Here is a 24514-nt window from a genome sequence, read left to right on the forward strand (position 1 = left end):
ATTTTCTCCATTAAGAGTAGGAACTCGAATATATATTGAAGAAAAAGTAAAAAGGTCTTCAGAACTGAGGCAAAGTTTCAATTACTCATAAACGGTACTCAACACCAAAGAGGTCAGTTCAAAGCCATACCGTGTGAACAATGGCACGATGTCGCCTTATTATGAAGATGCGATATGTACAGCACTGGACTGCCATAGAGAAATTAAATAAAGCAAATTTGTGTGCCTAATTTTTATTCCTCTCAACGCACACAATTTAAGTTATTGACGAAAATACTTGTACGCCACATGAAATAGGACAAGAATAGTGCGAACAGTTAAAAAAACATTTTAAAATGCACTGTTATGTTGAACCATAGTAATTTCCTACTTACTAATTAAATCCTTCCGATGGACTCTTGCCTGATTCTTAATGTGATCTAAGAGTGGCACCTTGACCTGACCAACGTTTCAATGTAATGATCCATGTCCTTTGTGTGTAGTAAGTGATGATAATAACTTCAGAGATTAACGTAGTAACCAGTAGACGCTAAGTTAATTAGGTAAGATATTAGGGGGAACGAAAAGTATTTTCAATCAAAAGGTAATAGTTAGTAGTAATATTATAACTTATATAGCTCAATAAAGCGTTAAACCAACATACAGTTAAACCAAAGCGAAAATAAGCACATAAACAATTTTTGTACCAAATAATCGCCTTTCTTTTTGAGACAATCACAAAGCAGTGTTACCCGTAGGGAACTAGTTCTCGTCGTAACAATATCACATTAGTTCCCTGTGAGAGTCAAGCTGGAAGTTTCGTAGTACTCCACAATTATCCACCCTTGTATATTTTCTCTGTCACCAATGCTAGAGAGGTTTGAGATTAGAAGTGTTGTAATCTCTGATGAATGCGTATTGTTTTCGTAACGTCCGGTTACTCATCTCTCTGTAATACTGATTAGCACTTCTAATTTACTGATAAGAGAAAAAAATATTGAGGAATAAATATTATAATATATCTTAGCTCTTCACGTAGATTGAAGACATTCTCAAAGACGACGTCATTAGCCATATATATTATGAAATCTCACGGTAGCACAACAAACACAGCGTTGTCGCACGTTCGACCAATCATATACGTAACAATATCACTTGATTAAACCACCATATATTTGTCCCAAATCTAATGAATCAACTTGGAGAATCAACAAGGTACCTTAAGTGCCGTCTTAGCAATTGTCACGGCTAAATTTAAAGTGGATCATTCGCAGACGCAACAACCTGGCGCACATACGATGATCGAGAATATTAGTTTAAAAAAAAATAGTATGTGCCGGCCTATTTGTGCGTGCTTTTGGTCGTTCCACGTTGAACAAGCACGCCTGATCATCTTCGGCTTCTAGAAACTATCGCTAATCAGCTGATTATAGCCATTCCATTTTCCAGTGAAGTGCCGTTACGAATGAGGGCCCAATAGGCTTCATTCAGCCAATGTGCGCAAAAGCTAATACATTGATTTTACATGGTTTTAATAACCAATCAATGAACCGTAACGTTGTCACACTACATGCACAGTGCCATATACATAGACAACTTTCCTGATCTAAGATATTCAAATCAAGGCTTTCTTTTAATAATATCTTTTAATAAACAGATTCTGGGGCTCAAGTTTATTGTTACCACAGCAAAATTGGAAAAATCGTTACATTGTACTCAAGGCATCAACTGAAATCCTTAACTCATTATGAACGCTCTGTTTATTCACTGGTCATTTAATGAAGCCTTCATATTAATATCCGCTCGTTGTCGTGTCCATTGGAGGAGGCTAAGTCGTATTTTTTAGCCTGCTGACCCGGATGGCGTTGTGTTTGTTCGGTTCTAACACGTTCGGTTAAATGTATCATATCGTCCCATCACATGTACATATGTATGTTCGATGATCAAATTGTTCGTCTTGTCATCAAACAATGGATGATCATCTTGTTAACAAACTTTGCTACCAACTCATATGTCAATCCTGCCGGAGTACAAAACACGCGTTCACCTTCTGTCACTTCACTAACCAGGATATGTCGGGCTGGTCTGTGCGTCCTTGAAGAAAGTGAACGTCCCAACAGATCGCAAACAATACAGGCCATGCTATACGCAGCACAATCAACTGCCTCATAGCCATTATCCACGACATCACGGTACCTTGCCGCCTACAATGTAGGCAACACTCGTGCACCTTTTGCACAGAACAAGCTACAACTTTAATAACCACGCACTTTCCTATTAAGCCAGTTCGAAACAGTCTGTGAATGATTTCGTATGAGCGTTCACCATAGCGCGATTACGAGGCATCATCGACTGGAAAGGTTGGTACGAAATACTTGGTGAAAGACGAGCGCGTAGGCGCGAATGCTGTCAAATGCAGACAGGGCTACTGTTTGTTTATAAAAGGCAGACACTCGCTATGGTCACTTTTCATGGGTAGGTCAGAAATAGCAACAAACACCGACACCCACAACAAAGCTTCGTTTACACGCGGTCTGTAAGACGCTGCTTGTCCAGCAGCCCCAACGAACAACTAATGCTGCTGGTGTCGCTGCGGCTGCTCTTGAGTTTGTTGCCAGCAGTAAGACTCGTAGGTGTTTGTCTCCCAGCGCACGCGCTTATTTCCTCAGTTCCTATGAAGCTGTTGTTGTGGGGTGCTACTAGTTCCTGGACGAAAAGCCAGGTGGCGCCACCCCCTCAGCCACGAGATATCGCTTCCTCTTTTGCTTCCACAATCCAATTGATGGTAATCGACACAAAACACTCATGTGGTGAGACTGTCGCAAATACTTCGCAGTCTCGCGAGAATGCTGAAGTTTGAATTTGAAACCGGAAGTTACGTAAGGTATCTTTTAGATACATTATAAATAGCTTTGGTATGTATTGCAAACCATTAACGGGGCTGTAGGGACGGAGCGAAAACTATCCTCATTGCCGCTTCCTACTCTACTTATGTCCATAAATGAAGAGGAATCAATAAATAGGAAGAAGGTGGTAGAATAGCTTTTTCGGTAGTTAGACAGGGAGCATGGTGATGACACAGTACATGCACAAATAAGCCCTGTGGTAGGCTGACCGAAGCTAGAGACTAAATAATTATGTCCTGTACGCGCGCCTCCTGTAAGCACTCGCTACTTGTGATACTCGTTGGTTGCTGGACCTTAGACAAATCTTCGGAAGCAGAATGCTGGTAACTATGTGCAATCCGCACACAAAATGTAATGCATGCCCGAAAACTGGGACCTTTACTTAAACAACCGTTGTAGACACTCATAGCGTTAATCGATATGTGGTATTGCCCATAATCATAATAGATAATAGTTCATCATGAAAGACAGTCGTTCTTTTCAAATATCGCAGCAATTGATTTTGCTACCTAAAGACTGCGACAGTAAACTTTAGTGTATTCTGAGAGCCTTCGTTTCAGAATTCGTTCATATATCAAATCAAAACATATCATAGAATTACCTTATTCAGGATAACTGACAGGCAGTTGTGCTTTGCCACCAAAAAATTGAAAAAGACTTATGTACAACGCAATCGAATATGACACGAAACTAGTTGGATTCTTATCTGCAGGCTTGTAAATAAAGCTTTCTGTAATTAGAACTTACAGCTAATCTGCTTGCTCCATCGTCTCGGGTAGAAACATGATTCATGCTTAACTATGAAACCAAAGTGCCACAATTTGCTTGATCTTTATTAGTGATAAAACACGAAAAAGTCGATGCCCCGACAGTGGGCAATGATACTTGCCTTTAAATGTACAGTTCATACCTGTAACGACCTTTGTTGGCTAAACGTAACTGTACAGTGAGGTAAAATTAATGCCTCGAATTATTTGAAGAGCTTACTAGATGCTAAATACGGATCGAACTAAAGACCTGGTAATAAGCCCAAACTAGACTAGAAAAACCTCGCGATTTTGGCCATTTAAACGGGTAACTAATTAAAAGAAATGATAACGGTAGCGTATTGTACACCACTTTCTTTACGTTCTAGCGTGTCTACCAATTAGGTCCACGCGCTTTGCGCCTGGTAATTATCCAATTATATTTGATTTATAATCAGGCGAACAAACAGACTTTAAGCTAGTCTACTACTGTGAATGATTATAGCGTCGTGTATTCTGATACCATATTTCGGAATATGCACATAGATAGTTAGCTATTCAAACTTGCACTTTTTCACGGCTGAAATATTAGGTGTTCGCAGAATAAATCTGCTCTGCAATTAAAAACCTTCACCAGTGGTGGACAGTGTAATTCTCGCTCCACAAAATAAGATGTTGCGTGTATAATGCAAATCCGCAAATTGAGAGGATCGCAATAGTATTTGTAGAAAATTACACGGCGAACAACAAAACGTTTTCTATACTCTGCTTTTCAATAATGACAATAAATCATCGTCATTATAGCAATTACTTTTAGGGTGAGATCATCATGACACGTCGCAGTTAGTTATACGTCAAGAGCCAATAAGTATTTCAGTCCTGTGAATCAACTGCTTGTTTAGACGATCAATTACTAAGAATATATTAATACATCACGTCGCTTCGACGTGTATTTAAAGGCTCTACGCAGGGACCTTATGCTATTTACTTGATTAGTGCTACTAAGCATTTAGCACCATGTGCTCCCGTTAAGTAAAAACACACTAGATCTATAAGGATTTCTTTTTTGATGGCTGCATAAAAGATTTTATGTAAGCTCAAGTAAACATCGACAAACTCTACTTAATTCAGTAAGTACTTTTCGGGATTGGCTACTCTTCGATTATTTTGTTACCAGTTTCATCAAGAAGTGAAGTATAATCGTTTACATGCATCGCATCCAGTTGCTGGGGTATGCGTGAAAGCTTTCTTCAAAATTGCTACTTAGCGGGTCGAAAAACTATATAAATATGCACCTCTATAAGATGAGAATATTAAAGTTGTAAGGCAAAGGTGGTTCAGCACTGAAAATATAACTATGTTCCGTTTGAGATGGAATTACTTTTTCTGCAATCTTCAACCTCTCGATCTCTATTGCTAAAATTATTGCATTAGTAACTAAAAGGTGTTTCGTTGAAAGCCTCCTTGCCCAGTGTTTTAACGATATTCAGTGGTTCAGTATGGTGGACCGGCATTTTCGTCTTCGAAAAACATAAATTTAACCCTTTAGTTCAGGTTAAGAGCTAACTCATTATTCCATGATAACACTTAACCAGCTTACAGTCACAAATATCAAAACGTACGCGATTTCTAGTGCACAATGTAAAAACTTGTCGACTACTAGCTTGGATGATGGCCAAGCACCTTATTGAACGAGACCAGGGGTTACTGCTTCAAATCCCACTATATAACAACACAGTTCGTATGAGTAGAGAAGGTTATAAAACCCTAACAATTTAAATTTTCGATCTGATAAACACTTCCGCTTATTAAAATTACTTTATAAAAATACGACAAATATCGAAAGAAATTACGATTTCTTTGAAGCCGTGCTAGGTCTTTTCCAAACAGGTTTATCACGGCTTAGTATTTAAGCATAGTCAATTACGAATTCATTATAAAATAGAGCTTTTGCTATTGTTATATCCTCAAAAAATATAACTGTCGTACGGTATCGATGGATAAAATCTCTTCTAGAGGTTAAGATAATATTGTAAGTTTCCCCTAGACGTATAATCAACTGAAGTTAATTAAACAACAACCGTAGCAACTTATATAAGCTTAAAATAGGTAACTGTAAGCGCCTTTAAGCAAGCTGAGCAGATATTGACATAAATGGCGCATTCCCCCACATAAGCGAGACGTATTAGGTTCATGGTGGATTAGTAATGATTTACGATAGCACACAGGATGGCATAATCATTTTCTATTTGTTAAACAGGTTCACCGGAGCGTTATGATTAATTTGTTTTGAATTATTTTGATTCTCATTACTTTCAAATACAGCAGCCCATAGGAATTGGACGCTACATGGCAAAGGGTTCTACAATCACAAATGATTAAAAAAAGGATTTTATAATTGAATGGAATCAGATAATAAAAATACGAAGCACTGAAGTATGAAAAACGTTCAGCAAGCGAATTCAATCTGTGAAACCGCCAACATAATTAAACTGCCTATCGAGGGTCATTTAGCATTATCTTGCTAGAGCTTTCTAATATACAGGGAATTAAATTACAGATAATATATCAGGAGGCAATCATATATATGTGCATATATTCTTATTCTGGAAATTTCTATGTGACAAATGCTTCTCGTAGCCGCTTCTTTACGAAATCAAGTCATTTCTTGCGGGTGATGTGCAGATAAAAAATAATAATAAGGAAAATTACTTTACAATTTGTGGCAAAAGAGAGATGCTTTTGTTTGGCGCATTTGAGAGATTATATGGTGCTGCCGCCTGGTCGAACGACTGATTAAGGCCATTACTGTCAACAGCCAATAAAACTGTCAATGACTTGTAAAATTACAAATGAGCAGAAGCGTTGTCTTTTACACTAATAATGCCAGGCCACATATAGCTCCAGCTACCTGATAAAAACGGCAAAGCTTGGATGAAGAATTCTAATGCATCCGCCGTATAGCCCGGATCTTGCACTCTCTGTCATTGGACCATCGTTCGTTTTGGTCTCTGCAAAATTTGCTTAATAGTGTCAATTTAGTTTAAAGGAAGGATGCAAAAATCATTCGTCACAATTTCTCGTTTAAAGCTTACAGAAGTCATACCGTGATGGGATTACAGTGTGGCCAAAAACATAGCAGAAGGTCATAAATTAAAATAAATCGAAATTTATTTATTCACCCTTGCTGCTAATAGTTGAAAACTTGATAAATCCAAGTCAGTAAAACAATATTCAAATGTCAGAGAGAACATATAGAACCATTTAAAATAGTTTACGTCATATAGATTCTCAGAGTCTTGGTGAGTTTATAAAACGAATTTGAAAGATTTGCCATATATCCTAGAGATGGTAGAACGGCGCAACCAGCTGTACAAAATTTGTCACGATTTAGCCCGCATCTGGAGCATATACATATATCGTCAGGCTCATGGAAACATGGTTTCCTGCGGAGTGCTTATAGCAGCCGAAATGAAAAAATCCCTCAGTTTCCGCGAATTTTTGCTCCCGGTTTCTAAACTTCGTCTTGAAGACTTCGGTTACTAAAAGCTCAAAGTGACAACGTAGGTCCTCGGACAGCAGTGGCGAATCTGCTAAAAGGTAAGCTAAGTGATTTCGGTTACTGTGTGTAGTGCCAGTGCTCTTTCAGAAAAGCGGGCTTTGATAAGATTTACTTGTTTAGAATTTTCCACTGAAGACCTGCTTAAATTACGCAGATCCTATGCGTTGCGATATGAGCTCTTAAAGACACACTAATAAGCCGATTCCATTGTCCGTTCGGCCGAGACTGCGTCCCTGCATCTTTCGGTGACGTGCGCAGTGAAATTTTTGCCGTTCACGAAGTGCAACTCCAAGGACGGAAACCGGTCTGCATCGATTGAAGTGGGGCATATCTAGTTTAATAACATTATGTTCAAATATAAGAAATGTTTACTTCACTTTTGTCCTACCTAATATATGTGTGTATGCTGGATAATGGCTGAGACCGCTATGTGTTGTATATGTAATAAAGATAATATTGGATTATATAGTCTATTACACATATTAATTTATAATACCGACGTTTAGTGTCAAACACAACTAAGATTATATTAAAATTATGTAATAAATATATGGTAGCCATACATAGACCGAGAGAGCGATTCGTTGTAGCACACACTTGCTTTTTACTGGATTTTGATAATCGAACAGTCGATATTCGTTTCACAATTGTACCTAGTAGTTACCAATAAATCAAGCAGTAAAGTCACCGCCGTACTACAGTAATTCGTATTTATATTAAATAATTTTGCTTGGTGGCTCATACGGCCAAACCTATGGTTGAAACAAACTAGGGATCGCTGCTTCAAGCCCACCAACGACATATATTTGCTATCAGATTTCTGTCAATAACGAAAATGATATTGATTGACAAGCTATTTTTCCGCTGTCGATTTCGACTTACTTATAGGATACTACTTACAATAGGAAAACACTTACCTTGACAATAATTGATCCATTTCTCATTTTATGTTAACGTTTTCCTACTTCCGCACATTTGTTATTATCTTGTAACAATATATTTTTACACTGCATTAAAACACGTCGCAAAACGTAGTACTACGCGAAAACTTCGACGGAGTGTAATTGTCTATAAATACATGGAGGCATTTATGTCTCAATTGACTAGGTTGAGCTACACGAGTTGTCCCGGCGAATATTGAACGCACAGGTCGCGCCGTGTGCCCGCGAAATGACTATTTTGCAGAAAAGAAAACGTTTCATTAAGTCAAATATTGTTTAATTTAGATTAAGTATAGTCACACTGGCTGGTAACAGACGTATCTATGAATATGTGGGCTGCATGAGAAACAAGCGCTTGTAAAACGGCACGCACGTATTAAACAGGATAACTTATTCTGAGTGCATTCTACGCTTTAGGGAGAGTTCCGGAAACTCGAGTAATCGGCGGAACGTTAAGTCACACTAGGAGAGGTAGAGCTCTCGGACCGGTCACTACCACGCTAAAGTGTGTATTTGAGACTAAGTTGATCAGTTTTGTGTGTACAAAAACAGACTTCATAGACATGTACGGTTAACAACTAATATACGTCTATTAAATTCCTATACCTGATACAACTATTATTTAGACGCAAACGCGGAGTTTATCCGTCCCAGCCTGTTTGAAATCGTTTGCGTTCGATGCCAGTTCCGTGTGTGTTTAAAGGTGTTTTTCCCCATGTACTAACAATGAATTGAAGAAGATTTGAAACATCTCACCGTAATATACAAGAAACATTTGTCCTAAGCAGGTAAGTAGATAAAGTTCTTATGCACGTATTTTATTCTATTACTGTGTTAAGATGCAAATTTGTCGAACGTTTGGGGTTAGTTGGCATCCTGTGACGTAAATAAATGTTTAGAACTGTACTCCAGGTAGTGCCGTGAAGTATCACTTCAGACGGCTGGTTTTTTTCTCTACTCCAAAGTATGTCTACGCCTGGCTTTAAACCTTGATCACCTCACGTGTCCTTATGAATAGTAGGCAAGCACGTCCTTATTAAGGTGTCTTTACCTAGTGACGTATCAGCACCTTGCACCGAATCTGAACGAAGCGAATTGTCGGATATTATTTATCAATCAACTGACAAATATGAATTGTTTAGTGGTGCTGTTTATACCTTTTGGTGACCACAAGCATAACGAAGTTATGCTACGTGATGATCTGTAAAGGCTTCAAGGGCAAAATATATCACCGCCTTACAAAGCACAAACTCGAACCATGAATGGTATATTTTCTAATAAATCAAATGACCGTTTCGTAATTATCCATCTATATTGAGCTCTATTATTGACAAAGGCAACCCGAAAGCCAAAACTTATTACCCATCAGTTTCGATAATTCAGACACTACTATAACAATATACATACGTTAAGCATTGTGTAGTCAAGTATAGTGAGGGGCATCCCGAAATTAGCTCAAGCCCTCCAGTACGCCGTTAATACGTTGAGCCAGAACCTAAAAGCCTGCAGAGTGTTATACTGGAGGTGAAATGTGGTTAATATGTGAAGCCACTAACATCTTTTTAAAGCCGACTAAAAATTAAGGGAATTCTAATTAATATTTATGTAAAAAAAAGTGTAGCGAAAGCTTTTTATGTGAGGGAAGCTTCTAAAAAGGAATCGTAAAAAAGAACAAACTTTGTCGGCTTTGTAAGAAACATGCTTCTACCATGAAGTATGTGTAAGGTGGAAGCTATTTAATATCACTTGTTATAACGGACTACCAATATTCACCAGAAATATTCAAACAGAACTGACAGTAAAATAGTTGACTTTGGTGTTTGTATATCTGCCTCATATACCTGACTTACTCGGAAGAAGACGGAAACGGTATAATTACGAAGAATCATCAGGATATAAAGGGACCTATCTCCGTCGGAATGAACATCAACGAAAGTTTACAACTTTAATAGAAAAGCGATTACAAAAAGGGTGTGTATACATGTAAGGCCTAAAAGTAAAAGTTGCGTAAGTTTGCTCAAAATGCCAATTTATACAGAAGAGGGCGAAGCCTTGGTGAAGCATGGGAAGTGTCATGGCGTTCGGATTGACCTCAAGGATTGTCTCAAAGTAAGTTACTTGGTTGATGGTTGACGATATAGAACTAAGAAATGGAACAGTGTTTGCAAAGGCAATGGGCATTACTCTTTACCAGTCAAGACAGAGATTTCGTCTACCTGAATATGATATTATTTTATCGTACATAAGTATGTCCATCCAAGGGCGTTTTATTATAGCGGATCTGCTAAACATTCTTTAATTTTATTTCTCGTCTATGTTATTTCAGAAAACTGATTGTGTCAAAAAGGGATCAACCATGCGTGATTGCTTAAGATCGAGAAACGTTCCAGAAGAATGTCTTTCTTTAGCGAACCTTATGTTTGAATGTAAAAGGAGCCTACTTGATAATCGGCAACGTTTCCGAGAGAAAAAGGGCTACTAGCTATATGTACACCAATTTTTTTAACAAAAGTTTTTTCAGTAGATTTTAACAAAAATATGTAAAAGATATTAACATCATGCTTTATATATGACAGAAGCAAATGTTAATAAACTATATTAATAGTACGAATAAAAGCAAGTAAGGTAATAAGCGCTATCAAACAGTCCGCATTAACTCTTTTCCGCACATCAGAAAACGTGTCTAAAAACAACAGAGGCGCATCGAATGGATATAGTCCATAACGCGAAAAAGGATTTAATTCGTACTGATCAATGTGATGTGTAATATATGATGTGCCTATACTATCAAGCTTCTATATCGCCGTATTGTCAGGTCTAAATTCGCTTTGTCTAAGTGGACTAAGTGTCAAATTGGTAAAATATGGCGAGCTGAATGAACTTTACATGTATTGCACTGTAGGCGTGAATGTACTGATGTTGTCGTTTATATTTACAAACGCTGTGATAATCTCAGGAAGCTTACCGGCATGTTCTAAGTCCATCGTTTAAAACAATAGGCACTTGAAATCAACTTCGAAATTGACTTGTCAAGGAAAACATGAGGAAGATACAGTCCCGAAGAGCGGTCCGTCTATTCTGAAAATACGGCTTTAGCAATTTATCCTCGTAGAAATTAGCGGCGTTTAAATCAGGCTCTATAGTTTTTTTGTTATCAATAGGATGTTTTGACCGAACTAGCAAGCGCTTTATCTGCCTATAGAGATAGCAATTTGGGCTTCAGATCTGTAATCGGTCGAGTCTTTATTTAATGAGAACCTCGTCCAAGGGGCAAGGACGTAACTATATAGTTCAAATGCTAACGAGATCTTTAGAGAGGATTATTCTAGAAGAAAAAGAGACGCAGAAGATTATTTCTCTGCGCCGTTAGGGGTAATATGACTAAGCATTGATCACAAAGTGACCTTAACTAGCCTAACGTCACTCGGGAGAACGAAAACTAGTTCCAGCACCCCTAAAAAACCAAGTAGATATTTTTGAAGCACTCTTTAGTGGCAACGAATGTGGAAAATTATTCGTTCGTTAAAGCAAAAGGAGGAATAATTCATGGTAGCTTGAGTTTCTTGGCAGTTCAATTAGTTTTATTTTTTTAATACGAGAAGTAAAAAAGTGTTTGTCATTTAAAAATCAGTGAAAAAAACAAATTGCTGCTTAGTATAAATTACGGTGAATATACATGTATCTTTATTTCGTTTGCGTAACAAATGACCCTGACATAAATTCAATAACACTTTTTCGCATATGTTTCCACATATTATTTGCTATTCTAAATTGCTCGGCATTGTCGAGGCATATATTGAGTTAACTGTGTTTATTAAATAAACTGCAGGTATATAAACATGACATACAACGAAAAGCTCTTGTATAGTACATAGGTTTGGTTTTGCTCAAAATATATTCATGCCAAGCGGTTTATTTGGTTTTCGTACACCTCCTATAATATATGTTTCCCTATTATTCTACCGCTAGTATAAAAGTTTTATTTTTGTGAAGGTCATTCCTTTTTAAATCGATTAATTTGAAGCCTATGTCTTCGCACATGAGGGCATACATTCGAAGAATCACACGACGTTTGTTGATAGTACTGACTTAAAAGATGTCGTAGCATTGGAAACCATACATATTCGATGCATACGTCTGTATAGTTAGGATGTGATCATATTAATATATTGTGGGTTTGCTTTCAGCCCAAACGTTTCCGTTCGTTATTGTACACACGTTTGTCTCAACATACTTCCATGATGCGTTTTATACAAAAACAGTAAGCACTCTTCAAGTTCTCACGATAGCATTCTATGCCTAAACACTGTGTCATCATATGTGTGTCAGTGAGAATGGAGACATATTTGCTTTTAGTTACTTCTGTTTCGTTTCGACCGAGAGATCAAAAGGCTGCAAACAAAACTCTCAACAATTGGTAGTTCCACCCCCTGACAACGGTTGTTTCTATGAATGTGTTCAACGGGTCCATATTACGTGCATTGCTGAATTAATTAGTGCATAATGATGATAACGTGCAATCGATACAAGCGATATTTTGCCGGCTTAATTGGTTTAAATAATATCTTGTTTTAACGATTGTAGAGTCGAATAATATCGTTTTTAATTATCACTGCATTTTCCTTAAACAATATTATGACATTGAAGTTTTAAATCACATATATACAGATGTTTAATACCACACGTTTAATGCATCCAACGGCATAGTCCTTTACGATCATTTCACGTGACGTTGCTATCACGATGGACAGAATCTGACGTTTAAGAATTGATCCTCTTTCTATTTTTATTCTCAGAAGTCAGCAAGCTAATGAATCAACGTTGTGTAGGCAATTAGAGTTGATGGCAACTGAATAGTGTACTTGCAGGTAACTGTTGCTGATGCTTTTACTCTAGTGGAATGATATCTTCAGGCAAATTAGGCCGAAATTAATCATATACAAATTACAGCATAATACCTTAATAAGCAATAAGTCTAAGAGATTATGTTAAACGCATATATGGAAAAAAAGACGCCTGCATGAAACCTGATGTTAGCTACCAACGAAATTTCTTGTATTCTATACTTATAAGCAGAATTTCTACTGGACTCATTTTTCTGTTGATTTATTACTAGAAGCGTTATTGTTGTTGTTGCTGCTGCTATGACGAGTACACAGGTGTCATTTGATGATTTTGAAGCTTGAGTCGATGTTGAAGGTAACCCGGGGGTAGCGCTAGTTCTTCACTCAATGTACCCAAATACCTGTAAAATGTAGAGAAGGGCTGAAAATGTCAGAGTCACTGTAGCGAGCTCTGATGTAGCGAGCAAAAACAGAAAGCTGCGGTGTGTAAAGGGCATTCCCTAATTGTTTTTTAATGGAATTTATAAAGATAGAGCGTCATAACCTCGGCCTAAACCGGTAGTGCGGTAAGATAAGTACGGTATCACAAAACTGAAACGACATTAATCTCAGCGCAAGCTCTGACGCACTTCTTTTTTTATCAGATAGTGAACATATTATGGTATCAGAAATGGAGTTTCGAAAATATGTCATTCTTCAATAACTTTAGATTTTAGGTTATAAGTAATTACTTTATTACGTATAACTTTTAAAACTTTATTACCTAGTTATCTTGAAAAATTTTCTGATAAGTCCATATTTCACTTGCAAGTTCGAGTTGATTTGTAAATGTGCGTGTCATACAGCAAGTTTGTATTGCTTGGAAAGCGGCTTACAAACGAAATAATAACGACAATATATTCTAAGTCAGTGCTGCAAGAAGATTCAGAGGAACCATCGTACGGTGAACAAATTTTGTTTTATAACTACTTTGTTTAGATGCTTTCCATTCGCGTTATAGTAGCACGGTTTTATTTTGTGAAAAATATTTTTGACATATTTGACGTGACAATTAACTGACCTATTGGGTTGAGTCGAGCCTTTTAGAGCTACACCTCATGGATAGAGCTATTCATAGCTACTAGAAATATTGTAATAGATCAACGCGGAAGTGAAAACTAAAAAGATATGCACCGAAATACCTAAAAATAAAGTTTTATTGATATAGGCGTCTAAAAGGGTGTAAGCTAATCCACAGAAAACCTCCGGCAAATGACGATCACGTTCAACTTCTTATATAAATTTATTACCAATAGAAATAGGCCAAAACGAGATAGTAAGCCCTATAAATAGGTAAACGCCTCACCCGGAACTCTTGAGCTGGACTGGCTGGCTAGCCTGATAGGCTGGGCAAAGCGGTCGAAGTGGAGTGGGCAAAACCATTGTTGGCGGTATCACTGCCATTAGACTATGCGCAGGACTCGCTGCTGTTCCTAATAGCGTGGCAGGAAGTAGACCCTGCTCGCAGGTGCCAATCGTCGTTGCGACCGTCCCGCTGTAGCTGTTATGAATTCTTTTACAAGTCTCGTTCCGACCACCAGAATAGAACATCACGTCAGGTTGAATAATTCCCGTTGCGTTTTGAACTGGAAGTAGTGTGATTTCATTTTAATTGGAGGAAACCTACTTTTTTATTTGCAGAATCGGCTCAGACTAAGTAACTATATTTTCCGTACCTAAAAAAATAATGAAAAAATGGTATTCCGCATATTTTAGTAAGAAAACATTAACATGACCACATAAATTGAGATATGAAATTGATGAAGAGAATTATAGATATTGGTAACAATGGTGTCTGATGAAGGGTTCATGAAAACTATTATTTATGGTCCCGGCAATTACTGTGTTAACAAACTACTCGTTAGCATTTTTTTTAATTAAAAGTAGATTTCTGCGATCCCCATTTACTATGAACCTATCGCGTAATAACAATAAAATACGGTATGATACTTCTGTCGTCCATTGATCGTCGCTGTTTACTCTTGTTTGATATCAAGAGCAAAAATCGTACATGCAAAAATCGGAAAGATGATTTTAACAGTGGTATCCTCCCAAAATGGGTTTGAACGAGTTCCAATTTTGAAGCTGTTATCATATGAGCCGAATAAAACGCAGTTCTGCCTCGATAGAATAGACAAAACATTTACCTAACATAGAACTTGGGTGGCGCTTCTTCTTTCTAAAGGTTGAATACTTTCAATTGTGTTGCCTCTCTCTCCACCTGCTGTTGTACACTTCAAATTATTCGTTATCTATCGGCTTTAGAAGACAGCCTCTAGTATATTGCGTATATCGATTATTGACGTATGATTGTTCTGTATGATTTTATATATTGATTGTTTTTCGATCTGTACACATAAATCACATATGTACACAAACACAGACATGTGAAGGCGTAGCAAATCGAGACGGGGCAATATAAGGTAACGTACATTCCCCCAATAGTATAATGACAACAGAAGTAAACTTCGATGAAGAATGGAGTGTTACATCAAATCCCCATAGATGAGCTTTATTTAGGAAAACAGGGTTCTTTCTATCGAATGAAAAAGATTAGTTTGGTTTAATTAATAAAAAACAATACCATCAAAATCGAAGAAACACGTTTCGTGTGCTGTACTACATGGGGGTACACATATAACAAACACTAACTAAGCTACTTATTTATCCATGCCGATTTATGAGGCTGTAGATAACAATGAACTTTTATTAGTGTGTGTGGTTTTCATTTGTTTTGAAAGCGACGCAAGTGCTCATCAGGTGAGGCTAATTGGACTAACTCGTACAAAACTTAACTAATTTTATGGGATGTGCAACCTCTAACGATCTCTAACCACTAGGGGTCGAACTGACAGAGTAAATTCTCACCTATGTAGGTGCCTGACCATAAATGTACTGATAACCTCACCTTATTAATTTATCTATATATAATGGCTCTTTCACTATCGTCTGAAGGATTTTACCTTTGTTTTATGTAGGACAGTTAATAAGCATAATGCATCTGTTATCATTTCTTTCCTACTCACAAAATCAGTATCACGCTTATTCTTGATTTGAGCCTTACAGTTCTCCACATCAAATCAATATGAAGTAAAGGTCGACGAGTGGAGATTTAAACCGGCTTTGTCTAGCGCATGTTCAAACTATAAAGATTTTGCTGTGGTTAGTGCGTCCGACTTCTGCATGCGCATCTATTACGCTATGTTTGCACGATGCACATGGATGGGGCTTCGTCTATTCACTAGCCACAAATAGCATATATACACACATGCTCACGCGCACTTTGGCCCGTGCCGCTGCGTTCTTTTTTTTTGTGTTTACATTGCGCATGCTATGCGATTAGCCATATTTTTAGAAAGACATCTAAACAACCTTTTCAAATGATCCTGAAGGAGAACAGGGGGCAAAGGGGTGACACTGCAGCTGTACCTACTCGTTGTGATAAGAAATATCGCTCGAATGGCTAAAAATAAATGTTTTGGCCCTAATCTCTTTCCTAGTTTATTTGTAGTATGACAGTGGCATACAGCCAATCTACAAGTGCATGCGTTGTACCGCATTCTATGTGTAAACAAAGGAATTTATTTGATTGTGGTAGATGTCTTGAAAACACACGATATCGGCTCATAGAAAAAGTCTTAAGCATATAATGCTCAGAAGACATTTTCATATTTGCGTCCATGAAAACGAATAGCATCGTGAACATTTATTGCTTATCGATTAAGTCAAAGGGTGTGTCTGTATCGAACCTATTTAACGTATCCCGTGACACCAATTGTTGTCAATTTAATTGTCTTCTATAATTTGACGAAGCGCGATGTTTTGTTTAAGTTCTATAGAGTTGGATCTACAGGAATGTACATAACGGATGTCGGGTCAGAATGTTTTTCTGCGTATAGTAATGTTTCTTCATAAAGGAATTATTTAAATTTAGGTCGCCAGGCAGAAAATCATTAATTTGTTCGATTTAAGACGGTAAAATGTTTCGTTCTCTCCATATACGACAACGAGAGACTTCGCCAGCGCGTTAAAAAATCTATATATATAATGATAATTATTAACATATACTGCTTTTATAGGCCCTAGTACTGTAAAGGTTCATCGTGCCTGTAATGCGCAGCACGTAATAAAACAGATAAATAAGGAACCCCTGAGTAGGGTTATAGGTATGTACTTTGGCTCTATCGTCTGGATATATTTAAAGAATATTTATAAGGCCACGTTATGTACTGCCACACAATTTAAAGGCACTACAAAAAGTTTCTCGCAGCGGTCGAGTAGAATAGTATCAGTTATTTAATTGGACGGGGAAGGTATGGCAACAAAGCTGCCAATTTCGATTAAGTTCAGTAGACGCAATAAAGGACGTACAGAAATAACTGATACTGTGTTTATTACTCGATTTGTTTCAACTAACCCTTGTGAAACAAGTATGCCTAGAAATGGGGGGGACAAAGAACACAAGGCCCACTTTTCTTGGAGACAGGATATCGGTAATTACCGAACATCTAACATTTACGTGTACACATGCGGATGTTCGTTCACAGTTACCACACCGCATTCGTACAGAATCAATCGACTTCTAGTAATGCAGACTCTAGGAAGTTGTGTAGCTAGATTCATGTATAGGTATCCTGCTAGCCAAATTGGGACGATGAGCACATTGGACTAAGGACGATGGGCACACTAGGCTCTCGCGAGCAGTGGCCTTCACGCCCTCTCGCACGGACCCCTTTCGAGTCCCTCAAACTCAGATACAGGGGGTTTCGTTAGGGGCGAACGGAGCACAGTAGCTCCATTGGGTGCACCGCTCTTTAGCTATTCGGTAGGAAGCATCTTCTATCCGGTTGGCTTATGACTCCTCGCCACATATCTCTGCTACCAGTGCTGCTAGCGGAGGCTAGTAAGCTATGCGAGATAGTCAAGAAGCGTTGTATGATTACAATCTAAGCTATAGGTGCCTAACCTTCATCTATTCCTCACGATGTGATTCGTCTGTACAGGGCTCAAGTTTAAGGTCAAGGTTATTCTCTGCATTTACAACCGAAGTCGCCTTATGTCTAGTTGAACTTCGCGTTTCTTGTAATAGGAATGCCGGCGCTAACATATGCGTGGCGCCAATGCTGGTTATCGTTTCATTTATTATTATTACAGATAATAATCAGCGATAATGCTTAAGCGGTATATATTGACAAAAATCTAATGGACATACTCTTTAAATAACGCACGTTTTAGTTGTGAGTTCCATTGAAATTAATGATCAGTTTACATTTGCAAAGCCTAACAAAGGCAAGCGATTTTAGTTAAAGCAAAGGCTTTATTTTCAGTGGTGACATATGTTTCTTTCGTCCGTAACTTTAAGCGTTCACGGTTTACATAGTTACGTATATAAGAAACGGTGGTATTACTTGCCTAGGTATTTATATAGCTATTTGCCTTAGGGACACATTGTGACTTAGGTGGTCTACATGGAATGCCTAATAGCGATGTGGGAGGTAAAACTCGAAACATATTTGTACATGATAGAATTCAGTAAACTGAAGACTTATTTCTAACGAATTTTCTGAATCTGACGAATTTTCAAAGTATAAGCTGTAGGCAGGCAGGCAAAATCTGGATTTTAAATGCGCCGGTTTTCTGGAAACTCGTAAATAAATGCCGGTCGACCTTACTTTTGGAAAAGCTCAGAAAAATATCTATACTTAGTCTTGAGAATCACTGCTCAGTGGTTAAGTTTTTGTGCCTCGAAGACCACAACGCTGCGGGAATTCATCGAAATTATTAAAGGCATTAGGCAAATGGATTTTATGATGCAAAAGTTTCAAAAACTAAGACTGAAGTGTTAAAGATCAGCAGGTAATTGACCAGGTATTACCTGCTTGACCTGAAGGACACCATCACATTGAAGAACGCAGTCGAAAGGGCTTTTTGCAAAAATAGGGCTTGGAGCCTAAAGGCTCTATTATTATATATATATTAATGGATTGGATTAATTTTGTGTGGGTCTCTAGAGGTCTATACAGAAGATAAATCCGGCTGGGCAAATACCTTGGCCTCTAAAGGGTAAGCTTTATTTCTCCGTATAGAACGTAATGTTATTTTAGTTGGCCGCAAACCGAAGCCAACAAGTTTTTTTGTAGCTTACTACTCTGAAAACAACACCACGCTCGCCGCCGTTCGGAAAAACCAAAGCGGCTTCCGGCATAGTCTGCGTAGGTATATCATCAAGTGTATAAATGTATATCTCTATGAAAATTATACTTAGGGAACAAGTAAACTCAACTTTTCTTGAGTGAATAGAAGCGTTCAACGTGTGTTGTATGAAAAAACTAATTCTGATTATTATTATTATTGTGGAAAAGGATATTAGGCTGTAATCTAATATCTCGTTTCTATTCGACGTTTCCTTTTTTATAAATATAATTAGCCTTCTACTTCTAGGCAGATCAAATGTGTTTAATAACAAAACAGGCGTGGGGCGAAGCCCGCGACTCGTGCTCTACTGGTTAGCGAGTTGGTCCGACCTAAATCGATTCCCTAGCGAGGACGGATTGGACTGATTTAGGGTTGATGTTGTTTCATCCTGGGGCAAGCTGACCCCGACATGGATCTAATCCGACATATGCTTACCTTCCTGTACTCACCACGCCTTCCTACCCCTACTATGGTACGCGATTCCGCTCGATTCGACACCAGGCAGCATAGGGGCACAGGCAGTAACTAGGCTGATCAATATCGCGTGCTACTACGAGCAAGGCGCGACGATGTAAGGCTGACTTTGTAAAGCTATTATGCTGTACAGGCAGCTGTGCGCACTTTGTGTCTCAGCACAACGCTTGTGAGGAAACTGTTCAGCGAGAAAAAGCGTATTGCGGCGTTACTCCATTCCAAATTTTGCCTAGATAAATACAGTTATCCAACCTATCACGTATGCCGCTTATTTCCCTACCCGACCAATGGATACATAAGATAGCATTGAACGGCGTGTAAACTTATGAGTCGTGTAGACCGTCTTGCCATCGCTAAATCCTTACACGGTTTTCTTTGCCAACAATTTATACATTCGCTACCTCATAACAGCTAAGAGCTGTATTGAAGATTGAAGAGACGCTTGCATCATTGTTGATCCTAATAGACGATTACCCTGCGAACATGAAAATACATTTCACACGCAAGCAGCGCACGAGGGGCGAATTTCTATTCCACATGGGTCCCGTCGGGAGGAGGGAACAACTGTAGAAGACTAAATAGTCTGGCTTAGGCATGGCCTCAGACTAAAGTGGCGCGCAGTGCCGAAGTTTAATTTTTAAGAGTTGAGTTAACCTTTTGGTTGGCTATTTTTAAATCAAGTTTATCTACTCCTTTAAGCAGTAGGATACATACAGGGTGTTTAATAGATCTGTTGGAGAACGTTAAGGAGGCTACTAAAATATTAAAAAGAAAAAATCAGAATTGTTCTAACAGGTTAACTAATTACTGGAGGCGAGTGGTAAAATTTTTTATGCTAACTGGAGAGTTTCGACGGGACGGCAACAGTCATGCATTACGCTCCCACAAAAACTGCCGGCAGACTATCAAGCACTAGTTAACACTGGTATCGTTAAGATGAAAGTGGGTTGTAACATGGTCTGAAATAACTCTTTAAGAAAATTTTTGGATCAGATTCTGTGTAAGGTTAGGCTATGTGTAACCCGAATCATCTCTGTTAATATTAATAGTTGCTAGAGGGTAACGGGTTACATGAGCCGGGCAGCTGTAAGGCGATAACTGTCACAGCATACCATAGCTGAGATTTAACAAAATGCAACATCAATGAATTAAATTATCGAACGCAAGACAGGCTTGAAACGAAACCCGCGCGTACTGGAACCTCATATCCGATCCAAGTCGACTCTCGCAATATTTTTTTCTTTATAAATTATTATTTTTTAGGATTCTATATACATGTTGAGAAAGTTGTAGAGGCTGAGGCGAGTTATATTTTAGTGGGACTACTAATATGCCCCCAAAGGGCGAAAACTTCTCATGCAGAGAGGTTCCGACGAGCTGAGTGAAAATGCAGCATATGTCCCTACATATGAAACGATTTTACCTATGAAAATGATTAAAAACCATTTGAGAGCTTAAAGTGTCACCACGTGATACAGGAGTAAAGATGCGTTCAGAACTACTTTCATGTGAATTTCTCGAAAGTGTCGATGAAAAGGTCGTAATTTATAGTATGTATATTCATACATGTTACACATACAGGGCGCTTGACCTAAATCCGGATTTTCTCTTTGTTGTTTCGGAAACATTCGAAAAGCATTACCTGCGTTAGAAGTGTAAAACCAAACGGTAATATAATAACTGCAATTGCATCGTTAGTTCAACACCCAAATCATACAAGTTAGTTTCGAATAATTTTTCCTTTAACCTCCGAACAAGAAGTTTTACCATTATACAGTAACCGTGCTTCAACCAGTCTTAGCGTAAACAAGTGCAGCTTAAATACACTAAACACAACAAATTCCCGAATGAAATGTTAGACTAATGGAGGCGATAGGTCCCAAAAATGCAAGTACCGAAAAGTCAAAAATGGCCAGATGGTGTTACAGGTGCAAAGCGGTGCATGGAGTCTTTAAAAGACTTAACCGTTCTAGCTTATTCGTACGACTTAACCGGTAACTGATATTTCTTTTATTTCTTTCCCGAAACAAAACGTTAATTTCTGTTTTAAAAATCCAAGTGTGTCAAAAACGATTTTTGGACCCATTTTGACTAATTTTTGGAGGATTTCCGACTTGCCTCGTAGAAATATACCTCAGATTTTTCAAAAACCTTCGAAAAACTAGCAATAACGTAGACCGTCGATTTCGTGAAAAAAATATCGGTCCCGTTGACCCTCTGTCCAACGTTAAAATCTTGGGAAATAGCCGATACTCGATTAAACTCCGAAAAAATCGTTCGGTTTTTTGGAATGGTGGGTCGGTTGCCTTGTGCTAGAAAGAACTATTTTCCTGTACCAAACATATGAAATAAACACATGCCCCCTACAATGAACAACTTGCCGAAGTTTGTCCATATTCGAATGCACTTTGTGTATATGCACATATACATAATGCAATAACCGAAATTTTAACATGCTTTTTCAGCTATTGTTGATGTTACTAGAAAGCTTATTTTTTCTAGGACAGAATTAGAAGCTCATCTTCGCAGTTTGTCCCGAAAACCTTTTACATGGTTAATTTCCTCTGACTTTACATTTTATAGAAGTTATTGTTTAAGAGCTTAGTCAATGATTCATTTTGATATTAGAATATTTGATGTGTTTTCTATTGACCTTCGAGGGTTTGTTGTTTATTTACATATTCATACACATGTGTGGGCATATAACTGGGTAGACGGACAACTTCAGCTTTGACCGCGTAACATCTATTTTAAATTAAATTGTTACCTGGTCAATTGTTTGTCTTTTAAGGTTTCCGGACAATACGTGAACATGACAATAACTTTACCTCTACAACCTAAGATGAACTTCGACCATTTTGCATTAAACTAAGAATCTTTTTTACAAACGAGTTATCAAATTGAAGTAGCTGGATAATGCGCTACTTAAAATCCAAAGCCGATGTTTCTATGATTTCGGGAAATTGCGGTAGTATTGGCACGTTATTAAGGGTATGCACGGAAGTATGAAGGTAAATCCATTGCAATGTGTTTCGGTAGAGATATGGTAATATCGGTTTTAAACGCACCGGTTAGAATTTCGGTAGAAATGTGACGTTCACCAGCTGTTCTGGGCGAATCCGGATAGTTTTAGGTTGTTTGTATTGGGCTTATAAGATAGCTGGAGTACCTGTGCCTAAAACGTAAATATGAAGGATGACTTTCATTTTTACTATTTCAATATTTTTAAGCTGCTCTACAGAGAACTTTTTCTCGTACATAGGGCAATTAAATGTTCATATACATGATGGCAAGGAAGGAAGTTGGTGCCAATTCAAGCTATGTTGGGAGAAGTGTTGAAGCTTTCGGTTCGTATAGCAACTTCATTATCAATAGATAGACGGCTACCTATGATGTTAATTGAGTAGTAGTGTTATATATATATATATATAAATATATGTATAATACTACTTCATTGACCCAGCTTAAAAATATAAAGGTACCAAGAGTGAGAATCATTCTTCATATTTACGATTTAGGAGCCAAACATATAATCCAACTATTTTATGACTCCAATACCAACAATGTAAGACTATCCGGATTCTCCAAGGACAGCTGATGAATCCTTTTACCGAATTATACACATATATATATATATATATATGTGGGAAAGGTCAAATTGAGTGTTAGCGGTAGATTTAGTGTCGATGTAGAGTCCAGTAATAGTTTGAAATTACTAGAGTGTGAGTCTATTCCTTCAGTATCTTCTTCCTTAAGTACTGTCAATTTGTCTAGCTATAGCGATAGGATTGTATGATGACATAGTTGGAATAGATCTCCTTTAGTATAAGTGAGTGAAGAAAAAAAATTGGAGACATGGTGGGCATCGGTCCAGGCACGACTCAAGTTGGGCCCTGACTAGTCTATTTGTTACGTAATGAATGTTTCCTTGCGGGTACGTGGCCTCGAATCGTTCAAAAATAAATTGCAAACCCCAAAACAGGTCTTTAAATTTAACGGCATATTTAAGAGTACTGATGATGATTCTTATCGGCGATAGTATTTTATTTTTCGCTGGTGCTATTTGGAAACCTATGTTAAGGTTATTTAAAGCAAATATTCTTTTTGGATTGTCTCTTCGAGATGTAGCGTTAGAGCAACCAGTAAAATAAAACTCTAAAACTGAATGCGGATTGCACTACGAAACGATGGTTTTCTAAGAAAACTGAACAAAATCAATACAATATATGATTTCATAATGGCACATTCTTCCTCTGCGGAAGAAGCAAAGCAGATTGACGTATTTCTTAGCCAAGTCAAATAGCTGCTAGGAAGTTTCTTAACGGCATTTTCAGACAACGTATCTTGTACGGCTTAGCACATAGACACAAGTATAAGCTTCTGACATGTTTTTTTATGGTATCGTATGTTTATGTTAGTTTTGTTAGCAACGTTTATTACTTACCGGTAGTTTTAAGTGGGGTTTTGGGTAAGTGGTGACCCATCTTAAGTATGAGTAAGCGTTTCTGTCGACGGCAGCAAAGCACCATAACAACAGTGAGTGCGACAAGTGAGAACGAGGCCATAGCAAGCGCTGACCAGAAGTACCAGGCGGAGGCGGGCACCCCACTATTTGGGGTGGTAGAGTTATCATTTGGATTTGCCGGAGTGCCACTAGTGGTGGCCCCGGATGTCTGCCCAGAGACACCTCCGCCCCTCTGGGGCACCGATGGCCCCCCCACAATCGCCACGTTGGCGCCGTCGCACCGAGGGCGTCGCCACGCCCAGTCGGGGCCCGGACACCCTTCAGTTCAAAATATGATGAACTCACTTAGCCCGTGATTGAGTC

At 38.2% G+C, this 24514-nt stretch overlaps 3 protein-coding genes across 11 annotated transcripts in view; 1 reads left to right on the forward strand and 2 right to left on the reverse strand.

Annotated features, from left to right (window-relative positions):
• Pisd (phosphatidylserine decarboxylase) overlaps positions 1–8239 on the reverse strand; it is a 44920-nt gene extending 36681 nt beyond the window's left edge. Inside the window, exon 1 of the mRNA XM_022856046.2 lies at positions 8111–8239. Within this exon, the coding sequence (XP_022711781.1) occupies positions 8111–8130 (20 nt within the window). The 5' untranslated portion in view covers positions 8131–8239. The remainder of the gene's footprint in view (positions 1–8110) is intronic.
• Positions 8240–8606: 367 nt separating this feature from the next.
• The window catches only part of LOC111273994 (cytochrome c oxidase assembly factor 5), a 34975-nt gene continuing 19067 nt past the window's right edge, over positions 8607–24514 (forward strand). For 4 of the 9 annotated variants that reach the window (XM_086967493.1, XM_022856068.2, XM_022829903.2 and 1 more), the window contains exons 1-2: positions 8677–8922; positions 9995–10105. Coding sequence is in view for 2 of the 9 variants with exons in the window: in XM_086967501.1 (XP_086823627.1) it covers positions 10157–10243; positions 10461–10616 (243 nt within the window). In the remaining 7 variants the exon portion in view is untranslated. Of the gene's footprint in view, positions 8923–9941; positions 10244–10460; positions 10780–24514 lie in introns of those variants that run through there. The other 5 variants (XM_086967501.1, XM_086967500.1, XM_022856091.2 and 2 more) reach the window with 5 other exon arrangements.
• LOC111258541 (uncharacterized) lies at positions 11689–24508 on the reverse strand. Its single transcript, XM_022829909.2, has 3 exons — positions 24131–24508; positions 14324–14603; positions 11689–13379 (listed from the first exon to the last, which is right to left on the reverse strand). Exons 1-3 carry the CDS (start codon positions 24249–24251, stop codon positions 13277–13279), a joined length of 504 nt encoding a protein of 167 aa, XP_022685644.1. The 5' UTR covers positions 24252–24508; the 3' UTR covers positions 11689–13276.

This window comes from Varroa jacobsoni, unplaced genomic scaffold (assembly GCF_002532875.2).
Source record: "Varroa jacobsoni isolate VJ856 unplaced genomic scaffold, vjacob_1.0 scaffold_22, whole genome shotgun sequence".
Classification (NCBI taxonomy): domain Eukaryota; kingdom Metazoa; phylum Arthropoda; class Arachnida; order Mesostigmata; family Varroidae; genus Varroa; species Varroa jacobsoni.

Coding starts and splice junctions, on each gene's coding strand:
- LOC111258541 (XM_022829909.2), bottom strand. CDS start 24,251: ATGGCCTCGTTCTCACTTGTCGCACTCACTGTTGTTATGGTGCTTTGC. Junction 14,604..24,130: donor AACCCCACTTAAAACTACCG/GTAAGTAATAAA, acceptor CACTACTTCCAG/TTCAAAACGCAACGGGAATT. Junction 13,380..14,323: donor GTCCAGCTCAAGAGTTCCGG/GTGAGGCGTTTA, acceptor TACATTTTACAG/GTATTTGGGTACATTGAGTG.